General features: G+C 38.6%; 2 protein-coding genes across 4 annotated transcripts in view; both read left to right on the top strand.

Annotated features, from left to right (window-relative positions):
- Nucleotides 1-7332: 7332 nt before the first annotated feature.
- On the top strand, nucleotides 7333-9790 carry LOC145493416 (orexin receptor type 2-like). Its single transcript, XM_081472884.1, has one exon. The coding sequence runs from the start codon at nucleotides 8617-8619 to the stop codon at nucleotides 9682-9684; it is 1068 nt and encodes a 355-aa protein (XP_081329010.1). The 5' UTR covers nucleotides 7333-8616; the 3' UTR covers nucleotides 9685-9790.
- A 10283-nt stretch (nucleotides 9791-20073) lies between these two features.
- LOC145491765 (dedicator of cytokinesis protein 11-like) overlaps nucleotides 20074-23384 on the top strand; it is a 65245-nt gene continuing 61934 nt past the window's right edge. Inside the window, exon 1 of one of the 3 annotated variants that reach the window (XM_081471019.1) lies at nucleotides 20074-20469. In XM_081471019.1, the coding sequence (XP_081327145.1) occupies nucleotides 20335-20469 (135 nt within the window). In that variant the 5' untranslated portion in view covers nucleotides 20074-20334. The other 2 variants (XM_081471021.1, XM_081471022.1) reach the window with 2 other exon arrangements.

Genomic DNA, 23384 nt, shown 5'->3' with positions numbered 1-23384 from the left:
TGGTCGCATCTATTTTATATCAGAAAAAAGTCCAGTCACTCTATCATGCAATCTTCGATTTTCGAAGAACAATTTTGTCAAAACATTCCGCATCGTGACATGGAAGAAAAGAGTGATTCCCTAGTTCCGTTATCACAACTACGCGTAAAAGCCTGTCTGATCATGAATGCATCTCTTACTGAATTTACTTTTCCAAAATGTACCTTTTACTTAAAGTAACGAGGCCTTTGAGTTTTTACTCGTTGGATGAGAACTTGAATAGTCGAAAGATTCACAGAATATTCGGTGAATCATGCCTTCTTTATAAAGACGACAGATGAGAAATTGTACTCATCGTGCGCTGAGTACAACCGAGTAAACTGTTTTCTCTGGACCGATCTGGATAGCGAATCAAGTTCGTAGTAAAGCTAGACATCTGGAGGGTTTCTGAGCGCTTTTAGTTAGCCCATTGCATTTTAAGCTCGTGACTTAACTGGTCCATATCACTGGTAAATCTCTAAATGTGCATCAGTTGTTTCATTTATTACCTTACCTGCAACAAAATCTCCCAATAGATATAGAGCTGGTGAACTAGTTTTTGTGGTTAGAAAAGGCGAAATGTTTGCAGTTCTTTCCTTTGGGTTACAGACTTGTCTTTACTTTTTTCAGGCTTGGCTAGAGATCCATATATTTCTTCTCTAATTTAGCCATCTGATAGTCTCAGCTAGTTAAAACTGTTCCTTACTCTTTCCACTGATCTTTGGTTTTGTTTTGTTTGTTTTTTGTTACGCATTGAAACTGCAATAGAAAACTCTACATATAGGTGGTGTGTTAAAAGGGACTAAAGTCTGTTTACTTCAGCGAGAGAAAACTCTCTGAATTATATTTACATTATCTTGATTGTATACGAGGTATAAATACAAAAAACGTTTTAAAGTGGATCGAGTTTGGTAGCAAGGAATCACATTCAAACTAAGTTTTGTTTTGGTCGTTATTGGAGCAAGCCAGCGAGGCAAATTAGGTTCACGCTTTCAGATCGACTCTCTTTTGAGACAACGCCCCTTAATTTTCATAGACATGTAACATGTAATAAAGTTTATTACTTTCACAATATAGAGATTTTTCCTGCACGAGCATCTGGTGATGGCGTTTTTCTCCGGTAAGTGAGGCTCAGTTCTTACGGCTGAAAATATATCATCAAATAGTGATCGTGCCACTCTTTTTTTCTTTTTTTAAAAAAAATACATTTATTACCAAAAGATATTCACTTGACATAATACATTTGTATAAAAATAGTGTAGGGCGGCAAGCTTTAGTTTGTTATTCGCAGCGTGGGGGTATGTTATTAAATTGGAAATAAATGGGACAGTTTGCACGAAGGGACTTCGCAAGAGGGCGAAACATTTTCCACCTTTGATGTGGTTTTTCTTGATGAATTCACTATCTTATTTAACCATGGCTAAAGCATCCCAGACGAATTCCTAGCCGTGTGAATTGAACAAGAAAGGCCGCTAATAAAAGTAATCAGCTTGTGCTAAACTAAGATTATAAATTGCATTTTGCGAAGTTATTGTATTGCAAGGGAATTTCTAATAGGTGTGAGAAAAACCTTCCTTTGCAAGATAATCCTAAGTCCCTATTATTTATTTATTATTTTTTTTTATCTCGATCTCCGAAAACAAAACCGGCAATTAACAAGTGATTTCCAATATCAAAGCATTGAATTGTAATCGTAATATGATTGTCTTTTCGGTCAGATTTTCTAATCAAAAGAAAAATAAAATTGAACAAAATTGAATTTAGTTGTAGTTTATTACGAGGCCAGTTTAATTTCGAACATTTGGAAAGGGAAGTTAAGATCTGTCGCATACTTCCTGTACAAAGCAACGCTTTTCAATTCTAGGAACTGGATAAAAAGAATTTGGCCGTGGTTTCGAAGACTTCTCTGTGATTATTATATCGAAAAGTAGATTTTTTCACTGTGAATTCTTGTCCTTTGTGTGCCTGGGAATTCTGTAAACAGAACAATGAACAATTGAAAAGAACCAAAATATATAACATTTGTTACGCCCCTTCATAATTTTGCGAGTCCAAGAAAACCACACATTTAAACTGAGAAAACACTGACGAACCAGTGTTGTACTTTCTCTCTTAAAATTATGGTCGGCACGCCATATTTTTTTCCATATCAAGCCAGACAAAAGTAGGATTACTTCAAACACGTGCTGCTTTACTAGACTACGAATGGTTTTGAGGTGAATAAATCTCTTTTCTTTTCAATAACACGGGGGAAAATAATTCAGTGTCCCTTGTGCGACTTGTTAAGGAAATGTCTTTGCCTTCGATGCTGCATTATTCCTCGAAAAGCAAATCTAATTTTGTGGCATATTAGTTAAGTTTTCTGGAGCTTGCATTGTAAACAGTCAAATCTAAAGATGAACGATATAATTTTGAGTTTTACATCTCTTGGGAGTTTATTGTGCAAGAGTAGAGAAAAATCTGTAGATTTTAATTGATGGTTTGGTGCAGCCACATGGCCGTTGGAATAAGGAATTAGAACTGATGCAAGCATGGTTTCTCACAGAGTGTATGGTAAATGCAGCGGATATTTTTCACACTGTTTATGAACGGTGTATTCGCGTCTTAGCGTATTGCGCGGCCGTGACTGTTTCGGGATTTTTAACTAACCGAAACGAAAATCTGAACACATATATAGGGAGTGCCGGCCTTCTTTGGGTAGCCTCTAGTGAACGTGAAACTGAGTCAGTTTAGTGTCAAACACTGGGAACGTATTGTTTGTTCGGTAGAGGAAAACGGTATGGATTTAGCGTCCTGGAAAAATATTTGAAACTGATAGAGTTAAACAGAGACTTTTAAAAAAAAAAAAAAACATTGGAAATACAACTTCAACTTGCACAAAACTTGTTTTTGACTTAAACCTCATTGTACAAAGAAAACAAAACTTCGCTTCTTTCTGTTTTCATTAGCTAGGTCTTTGTATTTATCAGTCTTACTACAATAGGGAAAAAAAACTCGCAGATATATTAAGATCACAGGCCAACCACATAACAACTAAATTATATAGAAAAGCTAACTTGTTCAATTCTCATCCCTCGACGCCTTTTGTTCTGAAATCGAAAGAAAATTGACCTAGTTTTTGCACACGAAGCTTAACTTAAAATTGTCGAAAAATCGAACATGTTCAGTGTTGTTTTCCTGGTATGCCAGAAGTATAATAACCTTATTTTATTAAACTGTGTAGGATAAAATCTCGTTCGGAAAAGAATAAAGAGAATTTGATGAAATTTGTTAGATTTTAAGAACAAATAATTGTCCACAATACCAATGTTGAAATTTGCCGACAACACCGAATTTTATTGGAATTTTTTTGTTTATCAAAGAGATCAGTCAATTCTGATATGAAAGAAACAATACTGCTATCTGCTGAAAGTTATGATCGTGTTATAGGTTTTTGGAAATCCATTGAAAGTTTAAGCAACTTGTTTTCTATCCACGACGCGTTTCTGAGAATGCAGCTGATACAATACGGGAGAAAGAAAATTTATTCGCAGTAAACAAGCGTTGTTAGTTTTTGTAGTCTGTTTGCACTGAAGGTTGAATTAACTTTCGCAACGAGCTCGGCTAAAATAGGCCGAATTTTGCCAAAAGGAAAACAATAATTTCATAGCAAATATTTGTTATCAGAAGAAGAACTTTTTTTCTACTTTGCATACGTCAGTTTTGAAACACTGGCCACGAAATGTGGAAGTTAAACTTATGTCAAAGTGGTTCTTGACTAAGCGGCCCAGTCTGAAATGGCATGGTGCAATATTCAATTTATTTTGCATTGACTGCTTTTAAGCTTCATTTCTCTGCAAGCTGGTGGTGTTGTGAAACTTTTCTTTCTTTCGATACCACGACACCCAGGCAGATAGAGACCGATATTTCCCGATTCGCGCTCCCATAACGGACGGCGTCTTGTTTGCCGGCGAACGAACTCAACAAACACTCATCCTCTATTGAGCTATAATTAAAGCTTTCGATATTTGAAATTATCTCGTCGGATCCCTTTGTACTTGGCGCTAATTTACACACATACCACTTCTACTAATAGAGCGGTGTTCCGGACACCTTGTTTCCTTATCAGTCCGATCGCGGCCCTGATCTGCATTATAAAATCAATCGGCTAAGCTTACGGAAAGGACAAATTAAAACTTGCCTCATAACAGTTAAATAACCGCCCACGGCTATTGTACTTTTTCACCTTGTGTGTTGCTATGCCGGCTACTCAGCTGAAATCTAATAAAGGTTATTAACGTGAGCTTTTCTCTTCTTCATTTCACCTTGTTTGCCTACCTAGTTTGCAGTTAATGACTGAAAAAAAAAAAAAAAAACCTCCGCGAACATCACACGTGTGACTTTACACAAGCTTTTCCCAGCGAAATAGGTAACACAAACCTTATGATCTTCTCTCCGGCCAATAAACTCAACACAGTGTGCTAATCAAGCTTTGCGTTTTTATTTATTGTTTTCAACAACCGGCCCACCTAGGCATTGTGCGATCGTCTTTAGGCGTGGTCCAAAACCCGTTTTCAGCTCAATAGCGCCGGCTTCTACTTTTCTCCAAACAATTTGAAAGTTGTGACGAAACAAGAATAGCAATAAAGACCAGTTTCTGATAACCGACTGTAGCTTTGCTAAATCAATTTCGCCTACAACGTGGCGAAAATTTGACAAAGGGGTAAAATCCAAACAAGGTCTCGCTTTTCAAAGTGTGGATAATTTTATTCACCGGGTAAACCACTGTTTAATTGTGTTCGAAAAACAACTGAAATATCCATTGAATAGTTTTGTTTTTTGTTATCCAGGGGGCAGGGCTGTCTATCCTTTGAAGAACCTTGGTGAGATATTTTTGATTAGAATGGTAGTTCTGAAAATATAGAGGTACAGCAGAACATGTTATCGTAGTTACTGAATAAATCTCTGTATTCTCCTTGTCTTTCTGTTTTTGGTTGGGTTGAAATTGAAACTAAGAGAACTTAGTTGTCAATCACAACCTGCCAGTTAAAAAAAACCGTTCAGTATTAATTGAAAAATTTTCCCAATGAATTTCGATTAAACAGTTACTCAGTCCCAACAATATTAAAGCAAAGTCTTTTTTTTTTTCATGAGTTCGCCTGGCATAACAGACATCGACTAGCTTTCAGCGATAGATAGCACACGTGCATGGGATTACCTCTTTTGTCTTTCTCCAATTTTCATCAAAAGCGTTGAAATCGCTAATCTGACGTTGATCCGATTTGAGCACCCGCGTCAAGCAATTGTACGAGTCGCCTTGTTTGCCGATTGATAACAATTCTCGTGGATTATTGCCTGACTCGCCGGCTTGCAAATCCTCTAACACTTTTTATTCGGATCGCATTGGATGCGTTCGTTACGTTATAAATAGACCTAAGGAAACATAGGCTCGATTTCCACCACTCCCTCGAGTCCGGTCTTCGTTCCTCCCCCAGAAGAAACTTCGGGGAAGGAGCGCGGCCTTCTTTCCCAACAGCGGCTGGTAAACGAGCCTAAAGGGAACACCGCTCTGTGCTAGTTATGTCTAGCAGTGGACGTTATTTCGCCACAAAGGACATAGAGCCTTATTGTTGTGATCAGGTGAAAGCTTTGCAGTTTGCTGTCTGTTTTATTCCGAGTATGTGTCTACTTGTTAAGTCAGTGACTCTCGCTTTGTCGTGATTTTCTATTGAAAAACAACGCAAACTTGCGGGGTTTTTCTTTCCTCTTTTTCGCGGTTTTCGCCACCTTGGGCGCGCATCCGCATCTCGTCCCGTCTATTCCCGCTTCTGACAGACCGTGCGGTTTATTTCCTCTCGGCTTCCCACCCTGTCCTATTGTTCCCCCCAGCCCCCCTCCACAAAAAAAGGACAGGAAAATAAAATAAAAAAACAGATTAAGCTCTGGAATGAAACATTACAGAATGAAATGGGGCAGAGAGTCTGATTTCAAGCTATCCTGCACTGAAGAAATAAGTACTACAAAACGTTTTAGTCTGAACTCATGCATTTCTACAACAGAGCGGTCACTTTGATTAAACCGACTTCGACCTGAAAAAAAGCCGTAATATATATCCTTTGGTTATGAACCATTGATGTCACGCCCGGCCAGCCGTGAATAACGCCTGAAGACCGTCTTTGGGTCAAACGGCGATCTTCACATGAGTCGAACCAAACGCATAATCAAAGGTCTAAAGGGGTCATTTTGACTTTACCTTGGAAAACAACTGAACAAGACCTCTTTTGTTATTTATTTGGTGTGGCAGATCGATTCGACTGAATTAAGTTCGACGTTTGACTCAAACAGGCGTTCTTTTATTTATTTGAGTCGACCCAAACTATCATTGGGTTCGGCTCATGTGAAGTATGGCGTTTGACCCGGGCCTTAAGCTTCCTATTAACCAATTAACGACCTGCAGGCCTAAACACAGTTGTCGCTGACCAAAAAAAGAACTATGATGATGTCCCCGAATGACAGTAGGGGACAACTGAAAGTTCTACTATTCCAGACACCCTCCGGATAAACTTAAACAGGCAGCTACAAACCACCCTCCAACCCGTGGCAATGGTCAACATCCACAACTTTGCTAAGGGATCGGAAAAAAAAACGGTTTCCAGGACGCAAAAAACTGGATTTGGGACTTAAAAAAATAGTTTTGGACTCGGGAAAATGAAACGGTTTTAAAAATCGGGAAAAAAATGGATTTGGCCTGAGAAAATGTCAGTTTTCGGATAGAAAAAACTGGGTGGGTGATCGAAATACCGGTCAGTTTGAGATCTGAAAAACTCTGAAAAAAACTTGTACACTAATAAACCAGAGCAACAGGCCATGTCCAGGGTATTCTCGTTATTGGACTGGAACTAGCTTGCAACCGAGGCTGATGCGGGGAGTCCTCTCGACAATATTCCCGCGCATGAGCCTCCATTACAAGCTAGTTCCATTCCAATACCGAGAACACGAATATGGTTTATTCCAGGGGTGGTGGTGGAGGTATAGAAATACACTTCAATAAGAACACTTCAGTTTACGAAAGCACAGACTGCAATAAAACGTTTGACGAGTTATTTATAAGCCATTATTGCATGCAGTTAAGTGTAATATAGAGAGTTATCAACACCTCCCATCGCTTGTCCGAAGCCGAGTCTGACAACATAACAGTATCAGACCTTTTTTCCACGTTCTTTCCTTGTACTATAAAAATTCGTGGTCCTTTCAAAGTCTTTTAGTACATCCTTATAGAACTCTATGCGTGAGTTGAAAATAGTAATTAAAACAAAACAAAGTAAAAAAAAAAAAAAAGGCCAAATACTTTTACCCTCCGGACGGAATCGGAAGAAGAAACGTCCAGCCGAAACTAAACCACAACTCATTTTATTAAAAACTGCTCGACTGCCGCTGTGTCTTTTTTCACTTCCTTTTGTAATCAGTCTTGTTTAACGGATCCTATGGTGATATGAGTTTTAATAAACCCGAGTCAATAAAACTAATATTTCTGTCTCTGCGGTGGTTATTTCGAAGGCTTCGAAGCTCGGGGGTGCTTTGTTTGGCTATGTATGAACTGTCTCTTGTTTTTTATTAAATTTGAAATTTAATTTGATTTGTTTCAGGTCTCTTTTCTTTTTTCTCTCCTCGAGTTCATTCAAGCGTAAAGACACTGCCTTAGTGGATTTAAGTCGGTAAGACCTGTTAATACAAGACCATGATGTTTCTTGATGCTAATGACACACAAGACATTCTTTGTAAACTTATCTGGACAAAGAGCTCCTTGCATTTCCAAACCTCGAGCTTGAAACCAGAACTTAAATTAAACTTAACGCGTTTCGAGAGTTTTTACAAGTTTATTAAGTTTTGTTGTCACTAAAGAAAAATGCGGGCAGTTCATTGGTCACCAACATTGTCCCCTGTGTGACACTAGTGATTACTTTACACAATAAATGTTAGGCGCTTGTAATGAGCTTTCCTTTGTTATCCAAATCGTACGGTTTTAAGGCATAAGGTGATTAGCTTTTGCCAGCGGACGTTTTGAAGCTTTCATCGATAAAACGTCGCCGTTTTGCTGTTTAATACGCCATTTCCGGAGCCTTTTTACCAAAGTTGACAAACTTTAAAGAACCGTAAAGTATGGTTTCGTTGTGAGAGGCTCGTTGTTTAAGATACGTTTTTCCTTCCTCGCTACTGTAAACGGTGTAATCGAAATAGATTGGTTGGACAAACAAACAAACGAACGCTTTCAAGTTTGAACTGCCAGACCGACTTGGGAAAGAAGTTCAAAGAATTGAAGCGATCTCAAGCGGCGCACGTTTCCATGTTTCCGGCAGATTCCAAACCATTTGCGTCATCGAGGAGACGAAGAAATCTTGAGGTGCCCGTGAGTGGAATGTGCGTGCTCTTGGAAAAACAAAGCTTCCATTAACAACTGTCATATATTAAGAGAAATAACACACGCTGACACCGCTCTTGACGGAAACGAACTTTAAAACGAAGTGAACATTTCACTGAAGGCTCGAAAGTACACTGAAGACAGTCTCAAGAATTTCATTGCCTCATCTGGTTCATTTTGGTCAAGCTGCTAAAGCCACGATGGTTTCCACAAACTCAGGGACATTCCTTGAAAATATCGACACAACTCTGGTCAACTTTTATGTCGCTTTCTTACTAACAATCGTGTTCTTTTCTTTGCTAGCTAACATCATAGTTCTCACGGCATTATACACTCAGAGGGCAAACCTCCGAAACAGTATGGACATGTTTATTGCAAATATGGCTGTGTCAGACATTATTTCATCGTTTTCGGCCACATTTACTCTTAACAATGCTAAACTACGGTGGAGTAGTGGAAGTGGAACTTGTAAAATGTGCTATTATCTGGTTTTTGTATCATATGCAGTGACTGTGCTTACACTGTGCCTAGCAAGTGTGGATCGTTTTTACGGAATCTGTCTGCCAACGAAACACAGGCAAGTTTTCCTTCTCAAGAAACAAAGGATTTCCATCTGTTTGATATGGATCTTATCATGCCTGTTGTTTGCACCTTATATTTACGCCTACGAAGTTGAAGAATTCAAATTTTCCAGCGGGAAAACAAATCAAATATGTACGCAAACATGGAACACTGACAGTGAGCAAATATACTATTCATTAGTCGTGTTATTACTGTTGTTTCTGGCGCCCATTGCTTTGTTCATCTTCGTTTTTGTCAAAGTGTTTCACAAATTACAAGAGCCGAGGAGCACGGCTTCAGGAGGGAACGCTATTCTTCATAAAAAGCGCAAGCAAATGACGTTTATGCTTTTATTAATGATCACTTCGCAGTACATTTGTTGGGGTCCCGCCGTTATAGGGAACATCTTACACATCTCCGGTAATACTCCTCGCAGCTACTTTAACGTTTGGCTGCTTTTCGAGCTTCTTCATTTTCTGCGTTCAATATTTTTTCCTTTGATTTACGTCGCAATGTATCACAACTTCCGCACAAGTTTGAAAGCGTTGTTTTCTTTTTGTTGTTCAGCGGCGTCTGACACCAGCAGCACTACTACTACTGGTGCAATGAACAATCTCTCACAGCCATCTTCTGTCCCAGTATCCTACGCGGCCTCTGATCGTTCAGCTTCGTACGTTCCAGAAGATGACATGTACACAACTATTTAGACAAACAAGTTTAACTTGGCGACTTGTAAATATCATTTATTACATGTTTTGTTTGTACTTGCTTAGCCGCTTATTTATTTTTTCAATAAAACTGATTTTAATGCTAGTTTGTTTCGATATGATTGTCTCTTTCTGGCCTAAGATTTATATAGTTATTCTTGGTTTTCACTTGACGTCATCACCGCCATATTGGATGATATTAACAAACGATTCGTAACAAATTTCTTTTGTTTGGGTCATCGAACACGCATGGCCGCCAGACCTTTGTTATTTGAGGGTACTGTTTCTTTAGGGTAATCTGAATAAGGATATCAGTGATCCTACATCACTCAGATCGCAGTGTTTCAAAGAACCAATGAGTCTTTGTCCAGAGTGGATTCATCGGTTCCTTAGATGCACCATGATCTGAGAGATCTTTGATCACTGATGCTGATCCAGATCACCCCCAAAGGAACTCATTCTGAATTTCTTGGGTTTCAGGTTGCAAACCATCAGTAAATCTGAGCGGCAATAAGTAAAAGAGGAGAGTGACAAAACAGCTTCTTACCACAAAAATCAGATCTTTACACAAAAATGAAACTGACGGTCGGAAGTTTTCTTGGTACTTGAAGTTAGAAATATTGACCCAATTGACAAAATGTCACCAGAATTTTATAGTTTCCAATTATGGATCTAGCTAATCTTTTTATTTTTTTTTATAGTTCTTTACAATTTATCGTATTATTTCTGTAATCAATAGTTCTCTTCTTTGCAAATACCTTGTAGATAGTCTTTTGGCTGTACTTTTTTTTTTTTTTAATTTTTAGACAACATCAGCATTGCTATAAGTAAATGCGTTACCTTACCATACCTAGCGAGCTACAGTTGATACCAGTAAATAAATGAAGTAAAACCACACCACTGATCGTTAAAATAAGTTGTTATATCATCCTCGAGATGATTTCAAAGCGTAAGTTCTTACTGTAAAGCTAGCCCTGTACTGCACCAGATTAGAGAAAAGTTAGACCCCAGATTTGAGAGATTTCAGTTCTCTCTTTCCCAGACCACCTCTTTTGAGTCGAATTGTCCCCAGCATTTCCGGAAGAAGCAATTCGACCCGAAATTAACGGTCTGGGGAAAAGATAGACTATTCACAGCCTCTCTATTTTTCAACGCACGCGAACGAAAAAGCGAGCGAAGCAAGCGCAAAACACGCGGGGGATGGGAGGGCAGGAGAGCGAAGCGAGCCACCCTCTATCCTGTCAAGTCTTCCGTTTTGCGCTGGCGTCCAGTTTTCTCGCGATTGTATCCGCGGGTTCAACGATCGAGTACAAATACGACAAGATAAAGGGCTGTGAGCAGTCTAGGGAAGAGAGAACCGGAACTTGCAGTCAAAGTTTTTCCTATCCCTGTGTTCTCTCTTCTGCTAAGAGCTTCTTTAGATATCAGTTACCGATGGAGGAAGTCTTGTCCTCACTACCTAATAAAACACTCTTTATTTTACTAGAAGAAACAAAAACAATAAAACTATAAAATAAACCTAAAACATAAGCAAAGCATTTTTAATGTAAGGTGGCTGGTAACCTGACAACAGTTTCCAGTAAGAAAGCCCTAGCCAAACTTGCGCAGAGAATTGCGTTGGGTGGCCAAACGGACTGCAAATACAAGCAAATTGTAAAAAAATGCCCTTTTCAAGGCAACGGTCCTCCATGACCGATATCCTCAGTGTATTTCATTGGCTAATGGGTTGCTGTAACAACGACTGGACGTCACTCAACTTGCGTTGACTTGGGTTTGGTGGCCAAACGGTGAAAAACTTGCATCGACTTCCGTGCAAACTTGATCTCGACCAAAGTGCGCGCAAAACATCGCAAGTCAACGCAGGTGCACGCAACGCCTGGCCAAACGGAGTGGCAAGTAGACCCAAGTTTTCAACTGCGTCTACTCTTGCGTGTCCGTTTAGCCAGCTATAAGGACTTTGAATTCACGGATAAACATCGTGTGGCCTTCATAATTAAATCCTGGCTGAGTTGTTCAAAACCCGATTAAGCTCACCCAGAATTAGCGAGAATTTTGATTTCATTTTTGCAACTTTTTGTGAAGTTTTCAGTCTACATTATTTGTCCCTCAGCTTTGAGTTGGAATAATCTCAAACTGCACAAAACATAAGCAGTGACAAAAATTTCTACAAAACCAAAATTAATACTTTGTTTAACTTTTTATCCTGGGTTAACGCTAACTGGTTTTCGAACAACCCGCCCGGAAATAGATTGGTAATTCCCCTATAAAAAGCAATGAAGAAACTGTCTAATCGTGTTTTTGACAACTTGCCTCACATTCCTCATCTTCCAACAGTAAAGAAGAGGGTTTAAAGACGAGTTAAACAGTAACAGACAGTAGCTGATTGCGAAAGGAAAAATCAGAGCCGACTTCAGTCCACTGGTAATTAACTTAGCTGAAACAACTCCATAAGGAAGGTAACAAATCACTAAGCCGATCTGAATGAATAACGCACTAGATATTGTTCTTCTGTATCGAGTTATGTTTACTACAGATGTCCTATTCTGAACGCCAATTTGAACGTGATATTGCCTGAGAGACACATAAATCCTTGCATAAGATAGTCCTGAGGTTAACAAACACAGCAACGGCGCACTGCAGCTCGCAGTCAACGCGATGAAGTCGTTCCAAAAGTACGTTGTGCTAACGAACACGCTCGCGATCCAAAAGAAAATTACCAACCCACGAACGCGCCTCGAAGTTACGACCTGCCTGTATCTCAAAGCTAACTGAAGAGCTAAGAGCCTGTCCACACTTATGGCGGTCAGCGTTGTCATGGAAACCCCGCAAAGAATCACCCCTGAGCAATAGCACATTCTGAGGGCGATGTAGCACAAAAAGCGGCGTTCGTCGACCCTGAATAGTAACTGGACGGCGAATAACGGTTGAGCTACCATACCAACACAGAGGTCAGTTGTTGCGAGGCAACGATACAAGATTTTCGACGATGGATGGAGTGAAGATGTTTTGGAAAGAGCAACTAGAATGAGGATGTTCCCTAGCGCTGCAGTGAAGGATAGAAAAAAGTTCGAGGCGGAAAGAAATCTTATTTGAAGTGTTTTTTCAGTCGGCCTGCCCACGCAGAGGAAAGGTTCGAATTTGTTGAACAGGTGATGTTCATCCTCGTTCACAGTAAAATTTTCCATTGAGAGTCTCGATCAGGTCATCTTCGATTCAGGAATTGAACTGCTATTGATCGCAGCAACCAAATCAAGAGGGTTATAGATAGCGGATCTTTAAGTGGAACAGTTTTCACACTATAACCCACCTCTTTAAATGTCCAGTTAGGTCTTGCTTTCCCATCGATCTAACAAAATTAAATTACTCGTATTTTCGAAAATAAATTGTTTAAAATTCAGCGGAAGAGCAATTAATTTTTGGCTTAAGCCAACATTAATTTCAAGTACTTCTTGTCAACTTTTGGACATATTTGGTTAGCTTTCCACTCTTGGCAGCCAATCGGCGCGTTTGGAATCGCACCTGTCAGTTACGATCCGTTAGCTTATTGCCCTCGTACTGATAAAGTAAGTGTCGATTGGTCAAGCGGTGTTGAATAATCAGCAGAAATTGTCAACGATCTATTACACAACACTTTCTAATGTAAACTAAGGTCGACTGAAGCTCTAACTACGATTGCACGACATTAACCAGCTGCACTGCGGTCCGGATAGGGGATGGCTTGCTATATGACACGAGATGTAAACCGTGAAGGTGCACGGTGACAATCGTGGAGTATGATTCTTGAAATGATCTTCAAAGCGTGATTCGTGAAATAATTAGACAGAAAACACGTGATAGAGAGGGAGAGGTAAAAACGTGATCTATGATTATAATCTCAACTAAAAACGTTATAGCCGAGCTAACGCAAAATGCATCTAATTAATTTTTTAATTTCTTCTTCTTGTAAATTGTAGTGGGAAGATGGCATATGATTCCCTGCTTTTCGTCTTAATAGAGAGATGCCGTGATTCTTTCTTCCACGTTCATGATAAGTCCATAGCTAAAAAGAGTACGAGAATAGACCAATTTCGATATATTAAAATTCAGCCTAAAACAATAGAACTCAAAACGAGGCTCCGGGGAATAACTACAGCGTTTTTGGGGTTTATTCCCTGGAGCCTCGTGCTGAGGTCTATTGTTTTAGACTGAATTTTAATATATCGAAATTGGTCTATTAAACATTAAATATCACTTCTTTTAAAATGCTCGCTGAATTTGTAGAGTAAAAATCGCTGTTGAGTGTTAACTTGGAACACCAGCTCATTAATCGAAGAAGTAACTAGATTAATTAGTGGATTACGTTTAACTGAATGAAATAAGAAATAACACGCAAACTGCGGTGATAAACATGACAATAAAACACATGTTAAAAAACAAAGCCCATTTACTTGACGTTTCGTATGTTTCAACATACATCTTCAGAAGTGACGTTAGGAATAGAAGTAACAACTAAATTTCAATTTAAAATAAGTAACTAATTAACAATTACAATGACAGAAGCTGAGAAACATTTTCATATAAACAATGCAAACTAATAAAGGTAAAGCTTTTCGCTGCTTACATTATCATTTAGGGCGGGTTTTAATTCCCTTATTAGCAGAGTCTCTTTTATCTTACAATGTGTATCTGTCCGACCTTTTGCTAGTATGTCAAAGTGGTCCCATTTGAAGTTGTAACCAGTTGACGTGACGTGGTCTGCAATAGCAGAAGCATGAACATATAAAGTACAGGTACAACTAAGATTATTTCCTTTTTATGGACTGTGGTGGTTGGATTCTTCGGTTTGCGTTGCTGCCTGCTCAGAAAATCATTAATGTTGTAATTGATAACACCCGCAGGGTATCCATTTTGTAACAAAAACTTCCTCAGTTTATTCACACAAGAGCGCAAAAGAGAAGGTGACAAACAGATGCGGAAACAACGAAAAGTGATAGTTCGGATGAGGTTTACTTTGTATTTCGTAGGTGTGAAGGAATCTAGATACACATTGTAAGATAAAAGAGACTCTGCTAATGAGGGAATTAAAACCCACCCTAAATGATAATGTAAGCAGCGAAAAGCTTTACCTTTATTAGTTTGCATTGTTTATATGAAAATGTTTCTCAGCTTCTGTCATTGTAATTGTTAATTAGTTACTTATTTTAAATTGAAATTTAGTTGTTACTTCTATTCCTAACAGTCACTTCTGAAGATGTATGTTGAAACATACGAAACGTCAAGTAAATGAACTTTGTTTTTTAACATGCGTTTTCTTGTCATGTTTATCACCGCAGTTCGCGTTTTATTTCTTATCAAGCTACGATGGCCAAAGAAAAAGAGTATTTACGACATTGAATGAAATAAAATTTTTACTTGAAATAAATTTAACATGTAGGTTGACGGTAACATCAGATACCGTGTGGCACGAAATTTTTCGGGGGTTTAATTTTGCCGATCGGCGATTTATTTTGTATTTTGTGTGAAACAATTTTTGCGATGTCGAAAGACTGGTTTTTCGAGCTGAGTGCCAATTTTTACGATTTTCAGGAAGTCACGTTTATTTGAAATACAACATTTCCTTTTTTTTCAATTACATCTTAGTTTTTAGAGGGAAATGGTTATCAAGCCCAGCAAACATCAAAGGGACAATCAAAGATGCCAAGATTTATATTGGAAGGTCCACGACCATGTAGACTACGAGCAGTCCCTCTTTCGCTTTGTCCGTCGTGCGTGACGCGAAAGAAAACAGCGAGGAAAAAAAGGCCGCGCGAAATCCTGGAGGCGAGGAGCGCGCGAAAGGAAGGTCCCTCCTTTCGCGCGCTCCTCGCCCCCAGGATTTCGGGCGGCCATTTTTCTTTCGCGGTTTTCTTTCGCGTCACGCACGACGGACTAAGCGAAAGAGGGACTACTCGTAGTCTAACGACCATGCACAATCTTTTGTTTTGCGCTCATACACTGTGCATGAATTATGTAACAAAAACGTTTCTGTTGGTTAGTTCCTCAGTACGGAGTAAACAACTATTGTGTTTTGTGCATGGTCAAGGCAATAAAAAGAGAACAAAAACATACAACAAAGAAATTTGTCGGGTTTCATAACCGTTCCCCTCTATTAACTATGATTACACTACACCGAATCAGTCACTCCATTACAATTACGTTTTGCCCCAGTTTGGCTGAAAACGCCCCCAGACAATAGTCAGTTTCTGTAAACTTTTTGGCAGCAACTCCTGTAGTGTATCATGGTAAATTTCATCATTCTATTCAAAGAGACGTTTTAATGAAAGGGCCCTAGTCAGTCATACCGTTGTTTTCGTTTACATGCGAGAGTTTGGCTATTACATTTTTTTAAGAGTATGTCAAAACGAAGGAAATTACTTCGAAACTACTAGAGATAATTTAACATACCCTCAGGAATTAACACAACTTATAGTAAGGTCGTAATACTAGCAATAATGATAAATATTGCATAAAACGTACAACAGTTTTTAAAGACATGTTTCGGCATGCTTATGCCATCTTCAATTTAATAGAGTGACTAATGATACGTGACACAAGTTATATACTACAAAATATGAATAAATTATTTACAATATGCATTACAAAACAGTGGAAACGGAAATTACAGAGTTAAAAAGGTGTTTAAGTGATGTAACTGTTTGTTAAGGTCAGGTTTGTTCTTACTAATATAAAAGGCTTCTTTAAGTTTAAGATCAATAGAGCTATTCGCTGAGTCTAAGATGCGAAAACAAGAAGGTGTGTACATGCCCCTGCATGAAGAAAATTGAGAAAGATGTTTAAAAATATGCGAGTTTTTATCGCTTACTGTATGTTCTTTAATCCTGGTAGAAAAATGGCGACTGGTTTCACCAATATAACAGGAATTACATCCCGCACAAGTAAATTGATAAACTACCATGGATTTTAGAGCATCAGGAGTACGATCTTTAAAACTGAACATATTCTTGATTTTGAAAGAAGTAAAAACTAATTTGATATTAAGATCCGTTTCACAAAAACGTTTAAGTAATTGCCGTAGTTTGAGTTCCGTTATTCTAGAGTACTGGCCGATAAAAGGAAGCTTAAAATAGCGTATATTGTTTTCATCATAATAAAAGCAATACGATTTCGCTTCACCATACAATATCAATAATTTTGATGGCATCGCAAAATATGGCGGAGGTTGACTAGGGTCTTTTAAATGGCATCAACAAGATTTTGTATGTATAATTTCTCCAGTGGAGAAAATTTTTGCGGATCGTGGAAAACCACAAAACTAGAAGTCGCACAAAATTGGTCCTAGACTCTGTGCTGTACCCGTCCGAATGGAAAAAAATGGGAACAAGACAGAAGTTATTTTGTTTGACTGCTTTCAAATCTTTCCCATGCTGACAATTGCCTTACAGCATGATCTTACGTAAAAATAGACATGCATGGAAAATGATCATTTCACATTTTTTTCCCGGGTTATTAATAATTTGGTTTGTAAGACAACCACCGCAATCACATCGCCATCACCAAGGAGACAGTATAACAACAACAACAGCAACAAAAACAACAGTTTTATTCAGGAAAAAGAGAAATACTAAATAATGCTTTCGGTCAGGCGCACTGAGTTAACGTAAAGCTAGCTAGCTGGCTTGGGGTAAAACAATGAACATGTTTGGCTATATTAAAATCCATACGTTATTCGAAGCATTTAAATTGAACAGACTTTTATGATTATTTAGCTGTCAAGATTATCCCAGAATTTAAGCTCTGACTAAGTAGCCATCCACTTATCATTCGATCATTTGTTTTATAGCTCACGCGGTGTAATATTTGAAAATTAAAGAGCTGAGGCTGATGCAGTATATAAACATTCTATCTTTTCAAAGAATACAATACAAAAATATCGGTCAATCCTTAATGATAATAATATAATTAAGAATTCATTTAACGAGGATTAAAGATCCATTACTTTACATGATGTCTCTCCGAGCCCTTGAACGTAGACAGTTCGATTCGGGATGCAATTAAAACCGCACAATTAGGGACAAACCATTAGAAAAGTACATGATGGGGGAACTTTTTGAGCTTGCAGGATTTTTTTTTTTTCTCGTCCACTGCCTTTATAGGAATTTTTTTCGAGGTCAAGTCCCCTGCACGAATTTTTATTATTGTTATTTATTGTTTTTTTTTGTGGGGGGAGGGGGGGGGATATTCTACTGTTGCAATCTTAATCTTGACACACGCCACTATCTGATTGCCTGGAACAGGCTTCAAGCAAATATTTCCTATCTTTCACACAGTCGTTTTGCTTTACTGTCAAAATTATACTCCGGGGGCAACATAACTAAGTATCAGACACATTTAAGTGCTATTGCCTAACTGATGGGGCTGCATTGCATTTTTTGTTTGATATTTCGGGAAATAATAATTTTATTTATTCATTCCCCTTATAATAAAATGCATCGTTATCTTTGTCAAAACCTAAAATAGATTGAAACAGCCCTAACTAAACGCATCAGTTGTGCTAACACCTCCATGATTGTCTTTAATTACGACGTTTGTCCAACGTTGATCTAAGCGGCCATATAGGGAAAGTGTTACGGTTCGCAATGGGTGTGCACATCTGTGTCCACAATTATCATTTATACATGTCAGTTGTGAAATCACTCCCATATGTCGAGGCTATCAAAACATGGTATGTGCTTGCTTAATTGCAAACGAATCAAGCAGGATGGCTGTTTAAAACACTTTTTTTTTTATCGCTTTTAAGCCATGGTTAGCCGTAAGGGTTTTTCTGCAAGGATGTTTGGCTATCAATGTCCACGATGACGTTGCTGCGCACATAATGTATCAGCCTTGAAAGGGAAAAATGTCCGTTTTCCTAATTGTAGAGAAAACCAAGTGAATAGGGATTCCATCTGAGGACCAGCAAATTAAAACTGCAGTATAAAGAGGCTGTCAAGGTGCCCTTCAGGTGACTACAGTTTGTAAGCTCGACAGTGCAATTCACTTTGCTGTAATTTTTGTTTTCTTCACTTCTTCTTTGCAATTTTTTTTTCAGCCACCCTCCCTTCTATGAATTCTGTTTTTTTGTTTTTTGCCCTCCCCCCATCACTTTTCTAATGGTAGGTCTCTTATACAGAGGCCACATTTCACCCCTCGACCCCTCTCAGCCGAAACAAAAGAGTAAACATTTCACTTAATGTGGCTGCCCTTTCAAATGCTAAAATGCAAAAGGTTCTTTGGAAGCTATTCTGGCAGAAGTTTATGGCGTCCATTTTTAGTAGTATAGACCTCTTTAAAGCAGCTCACTCATGGTATTTTGAGTTATTTTGGCCAATACAAAAATGCTATAGAGATAATAATAAACCATAAAGTAACAAGGATGATTAACGGAAAGATGAAGAAGATTGACATGGATTACAAACAACGAACTTGAAAACTCTAGAGCCTTAAAACGTCTGTGTGGGAGACTAAATCCCTTCAAGTCTGAGTGAAAAAGGGGCGTTTGATACCTAGCGAAGCTAAATAAAAACTGGCCGGAAAACAATTGTTAGCGACTGACAAGCATTTCCCTCAAAAATGACAATCATTTATTCGGTAAACCATCCCCGATGGTTTACTTCCTCTAAGCATGTAAATTTCAAATCATTCAAAGTCAGAAATTAGCCAATCAGAAATTGGTGCAAAACCACGGCAAAGGTTTTAAGTAAAAGTGTGGGCATTGCGTTATTCTTCATCTTGGTATGGGTTTTGTGGCTGTTTGATCGAAAAATGAAAAAAATAAAAATTAAAAAATTAACTTGAAAAAAAAGGAGGGAGAGAGAAAAGAAAAATAAAGAAAAGAATTTCATCAAGATTGGCAGCACTTGCTTCGCGTGTTTCTTGTACCCTGGCAGGAAAATGGAACACTAATAAAAGTAAACATATATCCGAAAGTTATGGAGAAACTCTCTTCTAACAAACACGATGTTTTATTTCTCCTGCCTACAATCTTATTTAGAAACAAACTATAATATTTCTCCTGCCAACAAACTATAACGAATTAAATCGTACGTGACCATTTGTAAAAGTTTTTTTTTCCTCATTAATTCGGAAAATGTTGGTCTGGCTATTCGTTAATATTTCTGTTCCACTCTTTCAGGGAACTCTTAGATTACCGCGCAATATCGTTTCATTTATTTCGGCCAGTGCTTCTTCAACGACAAAGAACAGCTTATAGTTAACGCAAGACTGCTTTTAATGTAAAACACAGAAAGGCTAATAGCCTTTCTAGTTGTTTTCATTGGTCCCTATTCTCATTTACATGATATTCAATTGTATTGTTGACATGCGAGGCAGAATTCATGAGAACAATATCAAAGTGTATCCGGTTTGGAAAATATCACCTCTACATTTTAAGAACGTGGGCGATCGCAAAACTGAGTTAATTAGGGAAAGGGGAAGACGAAAGGCTAAAAAATTCTGCATTGCACGAAAAGGAACATTGTTACTTTCCATATGGTCAATGAGGTTCTCGTTAGGTCCTTCTGATTTATCAAGCGAGCAGCTGTGGAATGCAAAGATAGGTGATTAACCTGGGCATGGAGTGACCACGAACTAGTGGCTTTTCGCATAGAGCTCGCGGAGGCGAAACAACGAGCAATGACGGAAAAACATCGCGCCTTACCGCGTCTTAAGATTCCCAGCTTTCGTCGGAATTCGTCGGATCCGGCCCCCGAAGAAAGCAGCGAGGGAGACGAATCATCTGGCGTTGAAGCGGTGACGAAGGGACGAAAAGTAAGTCAGATATGAGATTATCGGCTATATCCTAGTTGTTTCTTGTGTAAAGCGGGCAAGCTGATTTGCATCCACTGTAGAGGCCAAAGGTAATTTTTAACCTGCTTGAACTAATCTATGTCTTAGATGCTGAAGGAGTAAACTAGATTAACAATGACAGAGAAACCAGTAACTAGAGCTGATTGCAAAACCAGCCGTTTTAATTGCAACACAAGCCATTCATCGAGTTGAGTTGGGCCAATATAACTTCCCTTTTCATACGTATTTATTCTGACACCGACGTGCTATGAGACAACAGTCTTGTACTAAGTTTATGAAAAAATTAAAGAAAAACAAAATCCGAAGTTTTTCTCAATTAAACAACTTTTGAAAATTCAGTTAAACTGTTTGACCAACGAAGTGAAGAATCAGTTCGTAAAATATTGACACGTATTTCGAGATTTGCTTTTGTGTCGGGTGTCAATGTAATCAATAAAAAATGTCATTGACATCAATTCGAACCAACAAGACAATGTTGTAAACATATTATAACCCCATTCTGTAACATCCATTAATCGCCGTAACTCATTTTAAATCAATCAGAAGCCCTCCTAGAAGTCATTTTAGGTTAAAGCAATTTTTAGATCAATATTATTTATCCATGCGTGTAAAATAAATACACTTTTGTAGACCACTTCAACAAACATGCCTCCGGTTAGAAATTCGGCTTCACAAAGTATTATGTAACCCGAATACGACTTGTTAGACCTTTTAAAAGACATCAGTAGACTAAATTCGTAAGGTATGCCGCTGTCTTCGGCCTGAAGTATCGGTGTCATACCCCTAGTTGCGTCACAAAACCCTCTTCATTTGTCCTCATTCCTTTGGTCAAAATGGCGCATCACAGATACATTAGCAGCTTGTGGACTTAAAAGGCGGCCCGCTTGTCTTCTGAGAGACTCCGCAGAAACAGTTAGGTTTGTACATTCACTATCCTTGAACTATTAAAGATATTAAAGGTCGAGTGGTGCCGGCAAAGCGAGCTCACGTTACGACTCGCAAAAGGATTAGGATTAACCGTTTAGATTGAAGTTGACGAAAACAGACCAGTTAACCGCGCGCACTGGCAAAGGAAAGTCTGCAGCTGGGAACTAGGTGAAGCGGATTTCATTTAGGAAGGGTCTTTGCTGCTGTAAGAGTTCTTTCGTACAGCTAAACGATTCCCTAAGTGAACATATATCTAACAACATGGCAGCGTCACGCTTAAGAGATTCACGGCTGTACTAAGAATAGCTATCGTGGCATAAATCAATCCAGTCTTGCAATTCGAGGTATGTATATTGCTGTTTCCTACCACATTGCCTTCAATTGCTATTCGGATCAACTCGGTGCGTGTTCGGCTCACACTTACTGCGGTAAACAGGACACTATCGTTATTGTAACGTCTTCCCACTGTTTGTTAAAGTTCTTCCTTTCGGAGGAGTGGAACAATATAAGCCTTTAACGTCTCGCGTATCTAATCTACATTTTGACCTCGATGGAGAATGTTGGTCTTGTGTTCTTTGCATTATCTTATCGCATACAGTCGTCACACAGAGAGAAGTTAAAGCCGATCGTATCGAAGGAGGGCGTGCTTGTTGTTCGGCAGCTCAAAATGATTTGTAATTAAACTTCATTTAACCATTACTACAAGCGCTAACTGTTTTAAAATCCATTGATTGATGGTTTGCCGCAGGGAATCATATCTGACCTTTATCTGTCTCTACTCTCTTCAGACTACTTCGACTCTCGTGTCATTTCTATGTGCTTCAGGTACACACAGACCTGATAACGTGCTGAAAACCTATGCTGTTCCTTTATCGATTAGCACAATTATACCTTTCAAAAAGCGGAAGATGTCTTTTGTTAACTGCGTGAGAAGAGGACAAAAAGTGCAATGTTTGTTTTATTCCACTTCAATGATTGCCCCGCCGACGGCCCTTTTTCAAATGCTTTCGCCTAATTGTCTTTCTTACGCAACGAAACCTTGTAAATGACAGGTCTTTAGTTGAAGCTTGCTTGTTTAGAAAGTGCTAAACGTCCCTGGAGATTTGTCTAAAACAATACAGGAAGTTTTTAAGTCTTAAAGAAGTTATCTAATTTGTGGATGAATTGGAATTTTGTCCGAATTTCACCATAATTAGTCAAGTACAGACACAAAGTAAAAATAAGATTCAGTTGTATAGAATATCTACATCCACGGTGAATTAAATATGGTCTCACAGATTTAATACCAAGCACTCAGGTCCCGTCCACACTAGTATACTTCTTCGGAGAAATTTGAAAACGGCGTTTTCACTTTTGAAATGCATCACATGTTTTTCGTTCGCACAACGCCCGTGAAATTTCTAAACGCAACAATCACCGACTACTTTGGATTTGTGTTTGAGGAAAACTTGGGTGGGGAAAACTTCATTTACATCGCCTGTTTTATATCAACCCAGTTTGGCTTTGAAGTGTTTGTGGAGTCATAGAGAAATCTTTCGTTGATAGACAAAAACAAAAAAACCACGTATTTCCGTGTCATACCCTTTAGCTCTTGTACGGCTTCTTCATAGAGGGCCAAGACTGGAGTGATCGAATCTCAGTTGTCAGTTAAATCTCTCAGCCTCGGCTCATTTCTCAACGTTCAATAAATATTGTAGATCTTAAATCTCAGAAATCAGTTTTAAAAAATGCGTTATTTCACAGCTGACATTTACAACTTTGACCAATTCTCAGCTCATCCGAAAGAGAAGCACAAACCTCTATTGATCAGTTTTATTAATTCTTTTAGAGTTCGTTGAATTTGCACAGCAGCTATGCAAATGACCGTTCTCTGAGGTCAGCAGACGTTTATACACATGCTAACACTTCTTTAGCCCTTATTAGGAATACTGTTAAGAATGTAGACGGAT

The sequence above is a fragment of the Orbicella franksi genome, chromosome 7 (genome assembly GCF_964199315.1).
Source record: "Orbicella franksi chromosome 7, jaOrbFran1.1, whole genome shotgun sequence".
Classification (NCBI taxonomy): domain Eukaryota; kingdom Metazoa; phylum Cnidaria; class Anthozoa; order Scleractinia; family Merulinidae; genus Orbicella; species Orbicella franksi.
Note: the sequence above shows the minus strand (reverse complement) of the source record. Positions and strands in the feature narration are given on the sequence as shown.